Source organism: Silurus aristotelis (genome assembly GCF_946808225.1).
Source record: "Silurus aristotelis genome assembly, chromosome: 25".
Classification (NCBI taxonomy): domain Eukaryota; kingdom Metazoa; phylum Chordata; class Actinopteri; order Siluriformes; family Siluridae; genus Silurus; species Silurus aristotelis.
In genome coordinates, this window is record NC_139598.1 from 18598149 (window position 1) to 18610648 (window position 12500).

Here is a 12500-nt window from a genome sequence, read left to right on the forward strand (position 1 = left end):
ACACACACACACACACACACACACACACACACACACACACACACACACACACACACACACACACACACACACACACCTACCTGCAGCACACACACCACTTCGTTCACAGGAAGTTCACTGGCTTTTTTGGATGTTAGTACCGGGACCATGGTCTCATCTTTACTCTGGATTTGACTCTCGGCAAGCTGAAATCACACACACACACACACACACACACACACACACACACACACACACACACACACAATATTATACAATGTTTATAACAAACAAAAATAGTCAAGAAACAAAGAAAGAAAGAAAGAAACCCTTCCTAATGAGCAAACAGGAAGTGACATCACACAGGAAGATTATTTTTATTTTAAGAGAAAAACAGATGACTGACAGAGAAAAAGTCTGAGAGAAAATCGGAGAGACGTTGATAAGATGAGATGAAATTAGATTTTGAGATGTGATGTGACGTGACACAAAACGTTAAAATTCATCATCGTGGGCTGGGGGGGTGAATTCCTGCGTCTGTTTTCTTCCATTGTTTGAACATAAAAGTTTTTAAATCACAGAGAACAGAAGGAGCGAGGGATCAGCGGAGAACCGGTCGGACTGGAAGTGGCGTATTGTACATTACACAAATCTGTCTAAAATCAGGAGGAGTACAACTGCATTCTACACAGTCTACACAAAAACACAACAACACACAAAAACACAACACAAACACAGGAGCCAAAAAACAGGTGCTGAGCACCAGAGGTGCATCAATGGACTGGTTTTATCAACCCGTTTTTTTTTTTATTATTAACACCATCAAACTGATAATTGATGGTAACCCCTGATTGCCATCAACTCCATCAAACTCCCATCAACTCGTCCCTCACCCACTGCCCCCTTCCATAAATTAATAGACAGACAGACAGACAGACAGACAGACAGACAGACAGACAGACAGACAGACAGACAGACAGACAGACAAAAAAGAAGAGCAGAGAAAAAAGAAGAGTATGCAAAAGAAAGAGGAGAAATAAGAGGAAGAGAAGAGAAAAAGAAAACAAAAGAAAACAAAAGAAAACAAAAGAAAAGATGGAGGAATTTGGAGATGTACATAAAAATCTAAACAATCTCGTCTCTCTTGTTCCTGTCATCATTCTTCTAATACAGACAGAGAATACAAGATTAAACCTTCAGTTTAGAGTGTGTGTGTGTGTGTGTGTGTGTGTGTGTGTGTGTGTGTGTGTGTGTGTGTGTGTGTGTGTGTGTGTTTAAGTACAACTATACGTTGTGACATCATTCAAGAAATTGTTCGCTGTTCTTCACACGCAACTCAGCTGCATTCTGTGGACACAATGTCTTTCCTGAGACGCAAACACACACACACACACACACACACACACACAGCTTTAAACAAACTGACCAGGTCTGAGATTAAACCCTCTGTGTGTGTGTGTGTGTGTGTGTGTGTGTGTGTGTGTGTGTGTGTGTGTGTGTGTGTGTGTGTGTGTGTGCAGCTGAACGTTCAGACACTATTTTAAATGTATATAATGTCAGTGGTGGATTTTATCAGTCAGAAAAAAATAGAAGACGTCTAAATCAGAGCATCTCCAGGGGTTCAGTCTAGGCTTTAGTACCTACCAAAGAAGAAGAACCAAAAATATTGGGCAGGGTTATGGGCACTTGAGGTTCATACATGCGCATGATGGGAGAAGACCTGGTTACAATCTTCCTTCACTCATGAAGAAGGTCTGGTTCTGATAGAACAGAGTCAGATTGGTGTGTTTGGAGTTGTGTAGCTGCAGAGCGCTCAGAGAGCCCTGCTGAACCCAGTACACCACCTAAAGCTCCTACACTGCACCTGTGAGCATCAGAGCTGGACCATGGAGCAGTGGAAGAAGGTCTGAGGAATTGAGCCAGTGCGATCAGTGTGATGCTCTGGGTGGAGATCTGCTTAGAAGCTTGAAGCCCTGGTGCTCATGTAGATGTTACTCAGATGTTATGTACCAACTAGACGAATCATGGAAACAGTGCTCCCTACTAGCAGTGTCTGTTTCAGCAGCCTTCAAAAGTTCCCTGCTCTGTTAAGGAACAACTTGAGGAACATCAAAAGTTGTTGACTCAATCTCCAGTTTCCCCTGATCTCAATTGGGACGTACTGGATTAACAAGTCTGATCCATGGAACTCGCATCTTACTGTACTTTAAGAATCTGCTGCTAACATCATGGTGTGAGATCGATACCCACCTTCAGAGATCCCATGAGAACTTCGGCTTGTGGTGGTACGGATAGAAAACAATGGGAAGGAAAAAAAAGCATCTACCTGTTTTAGTTCTCTCTCTCTCTCTCGCTTCTTTAGGCGAATTCATCAGCACGGAGTGTCCACAACACACACACACACACACACACACACACACACACACACACACACACACACACACACACACACACACAAAAGCGTCTTATCGGAGGGGGTGCGTCTGAGGGGATTCTACGTAATTAAAGATGATGTAAGGGTTCAGACTGAATTACCTCCACCCCCACCCCAACACACACACACACACACACACACACACACACACACACACACACACACACACACACACACACACACACACACACTTTCTATCCTAATTCTGCAGATTTGCTGGACGTATTGAGTAACTCATTTTATGCCACGTTGCAGCTGAATTCTTGAATCTGATCAGTCAGTAAGCATGTGTTATATGTGATACCATCACCGTTGCTATAGCAACAGCTTAACGTTTGAAACATAGACCTGTCCTTATTGTTTGGGAGATATCAGTGACAATCTCTCCAGTCAAGCGTTCATATTTGGCAACCCTCTGCCCCCTTCTCCCTTATCCATGCCCCTTCCTCATCCATGCCCCGCCCACCTCACGCACTGATTGGTCAGCAGGTTGAAACAAGCTCGTCATCGCACACGAATATCACGTATTTGTACAGTTTTTTTAAAGGATTATTTTGTAGTGACTCCTGTAGGATGCAGTTCGACGGATTAACAGCAGCGAGTGTTTGTTAAAAGCGTTTACGCGGTGAATTACGTAGCGCTGAGTCACAAGTCACAAGATCGTTATAACAGTTATAAACAAATCAGAGGAACAGAGTATGTTTATCTCACCAGCATCACGGCTTTGACTCCCACTGAGCCTCCAAACACCACCACTAATCTTCTAGTGTGTACAAGCATTAGCACTGTGTACACCTGCTAACCACCGGCTAACCACCGGCTAACCACCAGGGATCCAGGATATGACATCATCCACACAATTGGAGCTTCGAGACACGACACATCATCTTCATGCTCAGCAGAACCTCAGACTTTAAATTACTGCTAAAAAACTCAAAACCAAAAACATTATGTACATGTGGAACCTCTGAGGAACCCCGGAAGAACCTTTGAAAATAAACCTGCTATGAGTTTTACCAACATTCTAATCCATGATTACCCTTTAGATGTAGAACGCTGTGATTTCTTGTAGAACCCATCTAAAAACCTCTAATCAGGAGCAAAAACATCCAAAATAATCATTTATTCTTTCACAACTTCCTAAAAAAACCCAATGAGTCTCTGTGCAGGGACCGTTCTACTCAGAACCATACAACACAGAACTCCAAGAAGAATCTTTTAGAGGAACAGTTCTTGGGCTCTCAAGTTTTATGTAGAACTCAGAAATCGAGGAATATCAAACAAACCCATAAACTTTTTTTCCTTCAAGTGAACTAAAAGGTTTTAACAGATTCCTACAGGATCTAGAACCTTTCTACAGAACCGGAAAAACTTTAATTACTCTATAAACCGCATGAGAACACTTGAAGAACCCTGTTTTTTTTTTTTTTAAGCGTGTTCATGAATCGGAGACCAACCACAAATCTCATTAAATTCTCCTCAACAACATGCCAGGAGTTCTTCTGAGGTTCTGCAGGGGTTCAGTAGTTGATAAAGAATCCTCATGATAGAGATTGAAGATTGACAGAGAAGGTCACAGTGCACATCGATACATTTTTAATCCAGATCATTCATTTGTTCATTCATTCCACTGGAATCAATTAATTAGTAACATTTATTGCAATTAATTAATTCAATTAGGAGAAACATCAACATCAACGTCACACTGCGTCAAAGTGGCGTGGATCAGATTTCTTCTGAAATTCCACAGAAATAAAAAAAAACCTTTTAAAACAGCGACTCTGTCTGAGATCTGAAGATCCGTGAAGGTTCCATGACGCTGCTCATCTCGCAACCTGTGCATTTATTTATGGGAATATGCTAATAAACGTGAATAAAATGAGAATGATAATGAAGGTTATCTGAGGGCTTCGTTACAGTACTGACTGATCACAACTCAGATAATCACATGAATACTGAGACATCAGTCAGCACCATACTGCTATTTAAGGAAGATCAGCTGTAGGTTTCCACCTGGTGCACACCAGCGTTTCAGCGCAGAACTTCACTAATAAACCACACGTACATTAATAAACAAATTCTCAGTGTGTTCCAGCATTTCTACTGTTGCTGATTGATTTCTTTATCCCAGCACGTGTGTGTGTGTGTGTGTGTGTGTGTGTGTGTGTGTGTGTGTGTGTGTGTGTGTGAGACTTCTCCTGAAGAATGAATAAACTCTTATCCGAGGTTAAAGTACAGTAATGTCCACCTGCTTTCAGGTACGAGTGAAAAAACAAACAAAGCAGACAGTGTGTAAATCTTACCATGATTACAGCGCAGACTGCCCCGAGGAGCTCCAGGTACGGAGAGAAAAAAGGAAAAAAAAAGCAGAAAATGTGTCGTTCTGCTGCGAGAAACGTGTGTGAGAGAGAGAGAGAGAGAGAGAGAGAGAGAGAGAGAGAGAGAGAGAGAGAGAGAGAGAGAGAGAGAGATGTACTGGCTGAGGTTCAGAATGAGGTGTAAAATTAAAAGCGTTTTCTCAGTAACCCTCTGAAGGAAACCATTCGTCCAACTGTTGAGAAACGTCCTGAGTGCGTGTGTGTGTGGTATGTGAGAGAAGAGTGTGTGAGTGAGAGAAGAAAGGTGTGTGCGAGTGTGTGAAGTTTGGTGAAGTGGGAGAGGCGAAGCTCAAACAGGAGTAGCATTAAGTTTGACAGGAACTCAAGAGTGAAGCCACGCCCCCTTTAATCAGCTGACTGATAACAATATTTGGCAACCCAAAGGTTCTTTGTCATGATTAAACGTTCATAGTTTCCTGAATGAGTTCTGGATTCCAGAAGTTCTTCAAGGTTCCATTACAAAATGGTCCTATTTCTCCTTCCTACCCATCTTCAGATGATCCACTTCCTAGGAAATTTCTGTAAAGCTCCAGGTGATTAGGGCTCTTAGTTTCCTAAAGGAATTCTACTATCAACCTAAATGTCCTGGAACCCAGGGGTTCTTCAAGGGTACATCTGATAAAAGTTCAAAGTTCCTATATAAAATATTTTATATAAGAACTAGGACTCAGAGGTTCAGAAGTTCTTTACTAAATGAGTTCTACTGGGAAAAAGTCAATTCGTAAACGGGTTCGACTCGGAACTCAGCGGTTCTTAATTTCCATCACGGGTTCTGTTGAATTCTGGGAGATTTCTAGAGCAGAATCTTCCAATGAGGGGAAGTGAACGAGGGCGAGAACGTATTCCAGAGAAACAGCATTCGGAATACGGACAGATAGCACAGACGTGTGAGTCTACACCAGCTAGAGATCTCACACACACACACACACACACACACACACACACACACACACACACACACACACACACAGTGTATCCTCATTACTGAAAATTACATTAAAAGACAATAATGCAGAAATGTTAAAAAACCTCGGTTTTCAGAGTCTCACTGTTCCACTGTAACTTTCACACGAGGTTCAATATTTAAACACTGCAACAGTGTTTAAACATTTTAAAATTGTAACAATGCAACACTAACATTTGACCCCTATAATGTTCCCGCACTGCAACATTGTAACACTGCAACAAGTTACATTGTAACATTCTGATACTGCAACACCGTAACACGGTTTTACAAAAGGTGCGATTGTTTAATTTTATTGTTTTTTAAGTACCACAGTTAGTAAAAAAGTCGTGTAGTTTGTGAGAGTAACCTGTTCAACCTCATTTTTCTAAGAAAGTAGAACATTTTTTTTTACAAATGTGTAACAAATCAAATCATGTCTGCAGGGGTTCCACAGAGGTCACGCTGGAGATCAGGCTACAGGTCACTGAACCCTTTTAAGTAGGAATTTGCTCTTTATATCGAATTGTCTTCTTTTTTTGATGCGCGTGAGACTTGTACAAACACACACACACACACACACACACACACACACACACACACAATGTCTTTTAAAGGTTATTTGGTGCTCTGTAAGTGGGTGTGGTGGGGCAGTTTATACACCTGCTTTTTTTACAATGTATTTATAAGACAGCTTTTGTCTTCCCCTGAACTTCTCTTAAAGCCTGGGACAATGCGATTCGACGTATGGTATGACAAACATCTCACACCACAATCAGGCACGACTTCATTTTTTCCTCCACGTCTTTATAAAAGGCAGGTGGAATCGAATCACAGCATTATTATTAGTATCATTATATTTATTTCTATGAATATTAATATGACTCGCTAAGATTTACAGGTTCTGAACCGATAACACAACACTCAGGTTCTTCAGGGCAGAACCGGTTTGGGTTCCGTCATATACAGATGCAATGCCACAGATGCGAATCTGTTCAAATCAACTCAAAGCAGAAACTCGTTCCACAGGAAGCACATATTACTTACAACTTTATCTGTGTACATCAACTAGCTGTTAAAATACACTCAACACCTAAATATATCTTTATTCATCACTCTTTGTTCCACACATTATCTCCACAAATACATATAATAAAAGAGGGAAGATGTCTGGAGCAGATCCGATCACTCCTCTCCCATCACGCTTCATCTCCACATTACAGTTCCTCAGATGGAAGAAGGTCAGATACACTGATGTAAACACTTTCTCACCCTCATCACCGGCGCTTCAACGCTCAACAGATGGACGATCTTTCTCAGGCTACGCTACGCTCGCACACAACTCAAACGCTCCTCAGCACATCTCATATCTGACCTGCAGTTTCACCTGAGAACCTCCACGTCCAAAACGCTGAAGCGGAGAAAACTTCCACCTGCTACCGCTTCGGTGTTGAGCAGATAAAAATCACCCATAGATCAGAGCTGCAGTTTCATTCATCAAACGGGCCAACGGATTCCCTCCTAAACCACACGGCACACTTTTTATCTGTTTACAATTACATTTATGAGCAAGTTCTCTCTCTGTGTGTGTGTGTGTGTGTGTGTGTGTGTGTGTGTGTGTGTGTGTGTGTGTGTGTGCGTGAGAGAGAGAGACTAAGACTAATCCTCTTCCACAGAGCACTCGCTCAGCAGGACGTCTGACCCGCTTCAGTCTGACTCACAGCAGACAAACGGGTTATTAAGCAAAAAAAAGATTGTTATATTTTATCATTTGCATTTGTTTCTTTTTTTTGTACATTCTCTCCTTTCTTTCTTTCTTTCTTTCTCGTTGCTCAGTCTGTAGTTCGCAGGAGAAACGAGCTGTGACGCGGCTTTTTATCATAATTAATAATTTAGTATCGACGAAATTCATTCGTTCGAAAATGAACAACTGATTAATTGATCCCTTTTTTTAATCAGACTTTCATCATTGTGGATTAAAAGATTTGAAAATCATTAAGGAGCAGATATAAAGACTAATATATATATATATCATTATACAACATTACAGGTTCTGTCAAATCTTATTTCAAATGTTCTTTAATAATTGCTTCAATTAAAACCTCTTTTTTTCCCTCCTGATTGAACCTGCGCTTAATGAGTTATTTTTTAACACAAGTAAACAATCGATAATTAATTGATTTATCGGTTGCAGCGGTAATGCTAATAATTAGTTCAGGAATCTAAATCTCCTCGTGCATGTTGTTGATTGTAGGAATGAGTCTCCGTTTCAAGATTCCACCTGGACTTTTCATCATTTAGGCTGTCAGACAAAACGTCCTCACACACCTCACGTTCTCCTGCGATCTGAAGCCTAATCTTGAGGAACATTTACAATAATGCATTTGGTATATGCCCTTATCCAGAGTGAGTGATCCGTATCTCAGTTCTACAGCTGAGGTTTAAGGGCCTTGCTCAAGGACCCAGCAGTGCTGGGATTTGAACCCATGACCTTCTGATCATCTTATCTACTGAGCTTCAACTTCTCTCATCAACTCAATTCAGACTCGATCTGAGGGTCTGCAGGGTTCGGCTCCGGTTCCTCTCCGGTTCCTCTCGATCTCCAACAATTTCCCTCTTCTTAACCAATTATGCAATCACGTGACTCGCTAACGCAGATCACGTGATTTCCTCTATTTTACTATTAGATTTTTTACGTAACTATTTGTTAATGTGGTATCTGCGAACGCGCGGGGTGTGTGTGTGTGTGTGTGTGTGTGTGTTAGAACTTTGACCCATTTTAGCTGTGTGTGTGTGTGTGTGTGTGTGTGTGTGTGTGTGTGTGTGTGTGTGTATATGAGACAGCACGCGGCTAATCAGCGCAGCTAACACTGCTGACACTCGTCCAGGCTGAATAATCTCTACACACACTAATCCGAGCCCGTATCTCTTTATCTCTCTCTCACTCACTCACACACACACACACACACACACACACACACACACACACACACACACCGCGGTTTTCATTCAACAGCGCTCGCGTTAGCGTCGCTACAACACCCGATGTCGCGTCCCAAACACCGCGCTGCTCCCTTCGCTCCCTTCCCTCCCTCCCCTTAACGCACTCACAAACACTGACTCGTCCTCCATCTTTAGTGCACTTCTCATCCTACTGAGCGCGGATTGTAACGAGGCCGTGTACATTAGTCCAAGTTAGAGAAATTTCCAGCGAAGCGGTGAGCGATTTATTACAAATCTGTCAGGTTTATTAATAACATTTATTATTAGAATTATTTTATAAATACAAATAAATTATGGTCTGATTTGCGGGTGATGTGGAAAGAAGTTTTCAAGTGAGAAAAACAACGGGTGGGGATGTTTTTTTGTTTGTTTTTTACTTCTGCAAAATAAAATAAATAGTCTTTAATTAGTATTAGTGTTTTTTTTTATGAAAATATTATTAGTTTGTATGAAGTAATATAGCTATAGTATGTTATAACGCAGTGATAATAATATAACATGACTGACACACACACACACACACACACACACACACAGAATGTTTTTTTTCTAAGAACACATCCTGAATTTATCCCCAAAACTCTCACACATCCGGTCAGCTGTCAGCACCATGTTATCAGTGTTTTGCTCTACTGACCCGCACACACACACACAGAACCCCTGCACGAACATCTCCACGCTCCTGTGTTCCTCACACTCGTGTTCCTCACACTCACATTCCTGCCCAGGACAAACTCCTCACTCTACACCCTCATGATATAAACAGCGCCTGGAACACCAGCTTCTGTTTCCAAACACCACCGGATATCAGGGTCTGTGCTCTCAGTCTCCAGCAGAGACATTTCACTCAGAAACAATCACACAAACATGAAGGAAAAAACCCGCTCCATTCCACTCACCAGAGGATCTTTTTTCTTCAGCATCTTCCGCAAAAACCCCACTGCTGCCTCTCGGGCGCAGAATGATGACGTCACTGCCGTCAGGTAGACGTGTAGGGGGTGGGGTTTGCTCTTTTCGGCAGCTCAATACACTTCTGGTCGCGTTCTGATTGGATGATTCTAAAGACGGACGGATGGAGCAACCAATCAGATCTCGCCCCATAAAATACGACCATGATCCAAATGATCCAAATACAAAATCGGAACGTAATATAACGTAAGATTTGTTTTGGATTGAGGTTGAATGTTTATTCGCTATGGAGACTGGATCTAAAATTGATATAAAGAAAATAAAAAATATATTTATTCCGATTTATAGACAAAATATATGTCACATTGTCAGTTAATATTAAATATTTTTTATATTATTAGGTAAGTTGTATATATGCACAAATGGTCAGAAAGGATGCCCAATACCTCACTTTTTAAAGTGACGTAAAAAAAATATTGTGAAACTTTACAACGACTTTCAAGTCGGAAAGCGATCAAAAAAACTATGAACATAATTAAAGATCGAAACTCCGCCTTTTTATAATAACTATATAATAAATATTTATATATACACTCTTCTATTATTATTTTTCTCTCTTTTTTTTCTCTTCATTTTTATCGTTCTGAAAAATGTGAATGTGGTGTTTGTAATGTTTATGGTATGTATGTTAAATGTTCCAGTGTATATACAGTAAAAAAAATGTAAAAGGACAAAATACTAACCACTATATAGAATTAAAATGAGTTATAGATTGGGAAAAAAAAGCGAATGCAAAAAAAAAGATTATAAATAAAACAAATATTCAAAATGTAAAAATAAATAAATAAATTGTATAAAATGAAATAAAAAAATAAAGTTTTATTGACTTCTTGTCGTTTAAAAATATTTTTTCAGATCTTTATTGAGAGAAGATGAACAGATACGCGGCTCGATCCTGCCCCCTGCAGGACCCACGTGGGAACGGCAGTTATAATCACGTAACTAATGACAACAGAATCCAAACACACGTCACAACTCGGCCTCCGGATCAGGGATGAATTACGGAGTAAATAAGTAAATAAATCAGTAAGGAAATCAGGACGTATGACTTCGACAATCTCCAACGTGAGAAGGGGAAGGCGAGCTCCTTTACCTCATATTCACAGGTGAGTGCGAATATACTGACACCCCACTGAGGGCAAATGATCACACCTGTCCTGCTTCAACTAATAACAAGGTGTGTTTTTAGTATTAGAGATGAAAGAGAAGACTCGAGGAGGAGCGACGACGCAGGTGAGAAATCCTGCCATGTTTCATTACATACAGTCAGGATTCATACAGTATTAATAATAAATCATTCAGCTGTACATGTGACTAATGTCCTGTCTCCTGTGGATGATGAAAGCGTATGAAGCGTCTCTGATTGGAGACCTCTTCCCCATGAGACAGACGGTGTCAGAGGTCACAGACGGCCCCAATACTCCCCGGTCAAAGGTCATGCATAGGAGAAGTTCAAAAGGAGGTAAAGAAGAAAATATGTTTCTATATTTGTAAATGAGAGGACTGAGAGCTGATCTTAATGTGTGTGTGTGTGTGTGTGTGTGTGTGTGTGTGTGTGTGTGTGTGTGTGTGTGTGTGTGTGTGTGTGTGTGTGTGTTTTTCTCACAGTGTCTCCACCCACTGATTTTGAGCTGATGTCCAGCATGATGCAGAAACTTAATCAGTTAGAGAAGAAAGTGGCACTACAGGCTTTGGACATCAACAAGAAGGTCTCACACTCTCACACACACACACACACACTCTCACACACTCTCACACACACACACACACACACACACACACACACACACTCTCTCAGAAGCTTACTTTAAAAGGCTTCAACACAGAAGCGTCTACTCGTGGTATAAATTTGAAACAAATGAAAAACAGAAATTGAAACGATCTCATGTATCTCAACAAACTAATAATAATAAAAAAAAATGTTATTTTGAAGAACAACGAAGAATGAAATAAAGTCGGAATGATTTTTCCCATATGGGAGATCCGTAATGATTTAATCGACTCATTATGTGGAAATAATAAAACATTGTAATAATATTATTTATAATAATGTATCATTTATGAAGTAAAACTGCATCAGTTACGCAGGTTTCAGACTCGTGCTTTCTGTTTATTCGTTTTTTTTACATTTTATAAAAAATCATAAATGAGACAAACTTTTCACATCATGTTTGCTGGAATGCAGTATTTCTTTTCGGCCCTCTTTCAGGATTTGATTTGTGGCCCTTCAGAGGAAATTGTTTGTGTTCCTCTGCTGTATAAAGTTTAAAAATCATTTCCAGATTCACATTTTTGTGTCTGCAGCAGAAACAAACGTCTCGGAAATTCGTCTGCAGTTTATTTATTTGCTTATTTGTTAACAGAGTAAAAAAATCGCAGTTCTGGAGGAGAAACTGAATCTACTGCACGGTAACGACGATCATCATCATCATCATCATCATCATCTTCATGATCACTTCCTGTTTATTCTCATTTTAAACGAGTCTCTGAGATGCTTTTCTGCTCATCACTCTAAAGAGTGTGCAGTGATGGAGGTGTTCCTAATAAAGTGGCCAATTGACTTTTTTGTCTTTTATTGTGTGTGTGTGTGTGTGTGTGTGTGTGTGTGTGTGTAGAGCGTACAGAGAGAGAAAGAGAGAAGCAGGAAGCTGACAGGAAGTGCTGCAGGCTGCAGAAGCAGGTTTTTGAGATGGAGGTAAGAGGAACCTCAGAGCTTCTTCTGGTGACTCCGACTTAAATCAGCGTCTAAGTTGGTGTGTGTGTGTGTGTGTGTGTGTGTGTGTGTGTGTGTGTG

The 12500-nt window shown here is 40.6% G+C and overlaps 2 protein-coding genes across 3 annotated transcripts in view; one reads left to right on the forward strand and one right to left on the reverse strand.

The window, feature by feature from the left end:
* The window catches only part of atp2c1 (ATPase secretory pathway Ca2+ transporting 1), a 23360-nt gene extending 13610 nt beyond the window's left edge, over positions 1-9750 (reverse strand). Inside the window, exons 1-2 of one of the 2 annotated variants that reach the window (XM_083529207.1) lie at positions 9637-9750; positions 81-185 (exon numbers count right to left, since the gene is read on the reverse strand). In XM_083529207.1, the coding sequence (XP_083385333.1) occupies positions 81-185; positions 9637-9660 (129 nt within the window). In that variant the 5' untranslated portion in view covers positions 9661-9750. Of the gene's footprint in view, positions 1-80; positions 186-4716; positions 4849-9636 lie in introns of those variants that run through there. The other variant, XM_083529208.1, reaches the window with a different exon arrangement.
* An 855-nt stretch (positions 9751-10605) lies between these two features.
* The window catches only part of ubxn11 (UBX domain protein 11), a 4738-nt gene continuing 2843 nt past the window's right edge, over positions 10606-12500 (forward strand). The window contains exons 1-6 of the mRNA XM_083529215.1: positions 10606-10812; positions 10896-10939; positions 11052-11168; positions 11315-11415; positions 12070-12115; positions 12322-12401. Coding sequence (XP_083385341.1) covers positions 10751-10812; positions 10896-10939; positions 11052-11168; positions 11315-11415; positions 12070-12115; positions 12322-12401 — 450 coding nt within the window. The 5' untranslated portion in view covers positions 10606-10750. The remainder of the gene's footprint in view (positions 10813-10895; positions 10940-11051; positions 11169-11314; positions 11416-12069; positions 12116-12321; positions 12402-12500) is intronic.